Source organism: Aphidius gifuensis, linkage group LG3, assembly GCF_014905175.1.
Source record: "Aphidius gifuensis isolate YNYX2018 linkage group LG3, ASM1490517v1, whole genome shotgun sequence".
NCBI lineage: Eukaryota > Metazoa > Arthropoda > Insecta > Hymenoptera > Braconidae > Aphidius > Aphidius gifuensis.
The window spans coordinates 8,218,988-8,222,996 of NC_057790.1; the positions used below are offsets into that span (position 1 = coordinate 8,218,988).

Sequence of the window (4,009 nt, forward strand, 5' to 3'; positions counted from 1 at the left end):
TTTATTTGAATATACTGTTCAATCTAAGCTCTAAAAACAATGGTGTCTTTTCTGTAGGGTACATCAGGAAGTATATCTGTTTATAAAAAATATATTCGTTAATTATTTATTATCAACAACCTTCGGTGACAATAGCTTTTTTTTTGTCATCGAAGTATTTTAGTATTATCGATTTTAAAAATAGATTGACTAGAATAAATAAATTTTATTCCTATATGCATAACAAAAATACGAGGGGCTACTCATGTAGGTAGTCATGAAGTCACTGGGCTAGAGTGGGTACCAAAATTGACGGTTGACCAAAATTCACGGTCTGCGATAGTTCGTGCGACATCTGGGGAAAAAGTTTTGCAAAATCCTAAAATCGAAAACCAATAAAATCAGTAATACTTTAACATAAGACTGCTAATTCAAAAATTAAAAAAAAACAATATCTTACTAGAAATAAAAAAAATACGTGAATGAAACGAAACATGCTCGTAAAAAAATAGCAATTAAATAATTGACCATCGAGTTATTTAAAACAGAAAAACCCTAAAATCTATTAAAGTTTATAAGAAATGATTCAACAAAAAAATATCCGTTTTTATAATAGTATGGGAGATGTATCCTCCCATAGCATTGACAGCTATTTTCTTTTTTATATGGAAAAATTTCAAATAGAAAAATATGATTTCTTATGAGAGAAACTTTCAATCAGTTCTGAAACTTAGAGGAGAAAACGCTGAAAGTTTATGGTACATGCTGGATATAAAGTAGTACACTGAATAATATTCACACAGAATGTAATTTTCATATTAATTTATTCAATAGTTCAGGAGTATTTAGTGTTTTTCAGATTTTGATGAAAATGCACGAGTTGGCATCATTTTTTTTTTGTAGTGGATGAACGTGTAACACGTGGCACTGCATCGCTGTATATTTGTTTTTTCATGTATTTTTTTTATATTCCTTTTTTACAGAACCTAACAAAAAAATTACAATAACATTAATCAACTGGCATTCAGCACTCGAGAGTCTAGAAAGAGAGTATTAAAGGAGTATTTAAATTCAGTGTCTTTTTGAACACATTTACTTTTCTTCTAATTCAATTTACTATGTCAAATCATAAAATTTTCTAATTTTTATTATTTACCTGTTATTTTTGGAACAACTGTTATTTCAATATCAATACCCCTACTTGAACCTGGAGATTACCAAAATATTAAAATTTCAATTAGTTTTTTTTTTTTGAACGTTTATTTTTTTGAAGTTTGTTTATCAATGAAAATCGACACAAATTTTTTATTTTTTAGTATTCACCTATATTAATTGAAACAACAAGTTGTTCAATTTCATCACGTCTACTTTGAGTCACTCCAACAACTATTGGTTCAGTTTCATTATCAGTTGAACCTTAAGTTGAAAAAAAAAAACATTTACATTTTATTTTAGTGTCTCAAACACATTCACTTTTTTTCAATTTAATTTATAATGTCAAATGAAAAATTTTTTTTTAATTTTTTTAACATTTACCTGTAACAACTGGTGGTTCAGTTTTATCATGATTACTTGAATCTTTTTCAACGACTTGTGGTTCAGTTTTATCATGATTACTTAAATCTTTTCCAACAACTGGTTGTTCAATTCCGTCAACTTTACTTAACGTTGATTGAACAACAGGTTGTTTACTTTTATCATCAAGAGTTGAACCTGAAATTGAAAAAAAAAAAAATTATTTACATTTTATTTTGGTGTTTACTTGAACATACAATGTTTTAAATGAATTTTACAATCTCAAATCGATTTATTCTTTTTTTTTCACATTTACCTGTCACAATTGGAACAACTGGTGGTTCAGTTTCATCATCATTAGTTGAACCTAAAGTTGAGAAAAAAAACATTTAAATTTTTTATTAGTGTCTTAAATACATTCAATTTTTTCAATTTAATTTACAATGTTAAATCAAAATTTTAAAAAAATTTTCTTTTAACCTGTAACTGGTGGTTCAGTTTCATCATGATTACTTGAATCTTGTTCAACAACTGGTGGTTCAGTTTTATCATGATTACTTAAATCTTTTTCAACAACTGGTTGTTCAATTCCGTCAAGTTTACTCACAGTCAATTGAACACCAAGTTGTTTACTTTTATCATTATTAGTTGATTCATTCATCATCATCATTAGTTGATTCACAACATTACTCACAGCCAATTGAACAACAGGTTGTTTGCTTTTATCATCAAGAGTTGAGCCTAAAGTTGACAAAAAAAAATGTATACATTTTATTTTGGTGTTTAATTGAACTTTCAATGTTTTAAATCAATTCTACAATGCAAAATTAATTAAATTTCGTTATTTTTCAACATTCACCTGTATCAATTGGGACAACTGGTGGTTCAGTTTCATCATCTGTAGTTGAACCTAAAGTTGAAAAAAAAAACATTTACGTTTTATTTTAGTGTCTGAGACACATTCACTTTTTCTCAATTTAATTTACAATGTCAATTTTTTTTTTATTTTTTTAATATTTACCTTCAACAACTGGTGTTTCCATTCCATCAGATTTACTTGGGGTCATTTCAACAACTGGTGGTTTAGTTTCATCATGATTACTTGAACCTTAATTAAAAAAAAAAAAAAATTAAGATTTACTGTTAGTTTTCTTGAACACTAACTTTCAATCTATTTTATTCATTTATTTTATATATAACCTTCTGGTTGATCAAGCTTGATGAATTTTATAGAGCATGTTCTCATTGGTTCAACTCGTGTCAATCTTTTTCTTTTTCTAGAAACAGTTCCATTTTCGTTGACACTTTTTTTATTCTTGTTGTATTCTATTTTCATTTGTGAATAAATTTTCTGATGGTTATGTTCCCAGTTCCAAACTTTTGTATCAAAAATCAACGATTTGCCATCTTTGCTGGCTACAATTTTATGTGTTACCGGGCAATCTGTACATGATCCTCTAAAAATAGCAACGAAAAAAAAAACATATGTAGATAAGTGTCTTTAAACAATTAGTGACGTTTTTGCTGTTGAAAAAAAAGACATTGAAATTCAAGGAAAAAAAAAAAATTTATGATGTCATATCCTCCGAAGTTAGAAATAAATATCACCGTTGTTTTTTTTTTTTCTTTTGTCCCTTATTCTTTGCTGCTTTTTTTTTTCTTTGAATTCAGTTGTTTTTTTTTTCGTCACAAAAACCGTTAATTTTTTTTTTTCGTCCTTGAATTCAGTTGCCTCTTTTTTCCCCACAAAAACCGTTTTTTTTTTTCTTTAATTGTAAAAACACTTGTTATTTATTAAAAAAAACATTCAATTCAAAGAATATATTAAATTAAAAATTTTCATGCAATCTTTTGAGCGTAAATAAAAAATATTAGAGAATTAAAAAAATACTCACTTGTGGACACCAGATTTTGACAATCCACCCGCTTTACAGTATCTGATGCACTGATAATAATGGATTTTATTGTCAATTTTATTATCTTTACTGCGTTTTTTATTGGCTGTAGTAGCGAGCACGGTTTTTTGTTTCCCATATTCATGGTGGTCAATTTTTTCCAACCAAGTATCATATTCTTCACTTGATTCGAATGATTTTAATTTATATTTTTCCATCATATCATTTGTCAAAGGCATGTTAATCGGTAATAATATTCAACCTTTGTATTCAACACAACGGGACAATCAAGACCGGACACACAAAAAGAACTGCGTACGGCACAGGAATCTTGATCAATTTAGGGTGAAACTGGCAGAAGTGAGAAGATCACGAGAATTTACAAGCCCATGTGACCACACATGCAAATTTTCTATGTGTATGTAACATTGAATTCCCGCGCTTGCGCGGTCCGATTTTCCTCTTCTGCAAGTTTCACCCTAAAAATGTAAGAGAGAGGTGATCGTCCATTTTGTTTTTAGTTTTAGTGCACTATGTTTTTATTTTTGAGGTTCGCAAAAATACCGTAGGGTGTGCAGGATGTGAGTCCGCCATCTTATTTATTTATGAATTTTAAATTT

The 4,009-nt window shown here is 28.4% G+C and overlaps 1 protein-coding gene across 1 annotated transcript; it reads right to left on the bottom strand.

Moving 5' to 3' along the window:
* Nucleotides 1–853: 853 nt before the first annotated feature.
* Nucleotides 854–3,675, bottom strand: LOC122851836. Its single transcript, XM_044151306.1, has 10 exons — nucleotides 3,390–3,675; nucleotides 2,695–2,951; nucleotides 2,516–2,602; nucleotides 2,354–2,404; nucleotides 1,975–2,235; nucleotides 1,811–1,861; nucleotides 1,516–1,692; nucleotides 1,303–1,395; nucleotides 1,136–1,186; nucleotides 854–965 (listed from the first exon to the last, which is right to left on the bottom strand). The coding sequence occupies exons 1-10, from the start codon at nucleotides 3,626–3,628 to the stop codon at nucleotides 931–933; spliced, it is 1,302 nt and encodes a 433-aa protein (XP_044007241.1). The 5' UTR covers nucleotides 3,629–3,675; the 3' UTR covers nucleotides 854–930.
* Nucleotides 3,676–4,009: the final 334 nt, after the last annotated feature.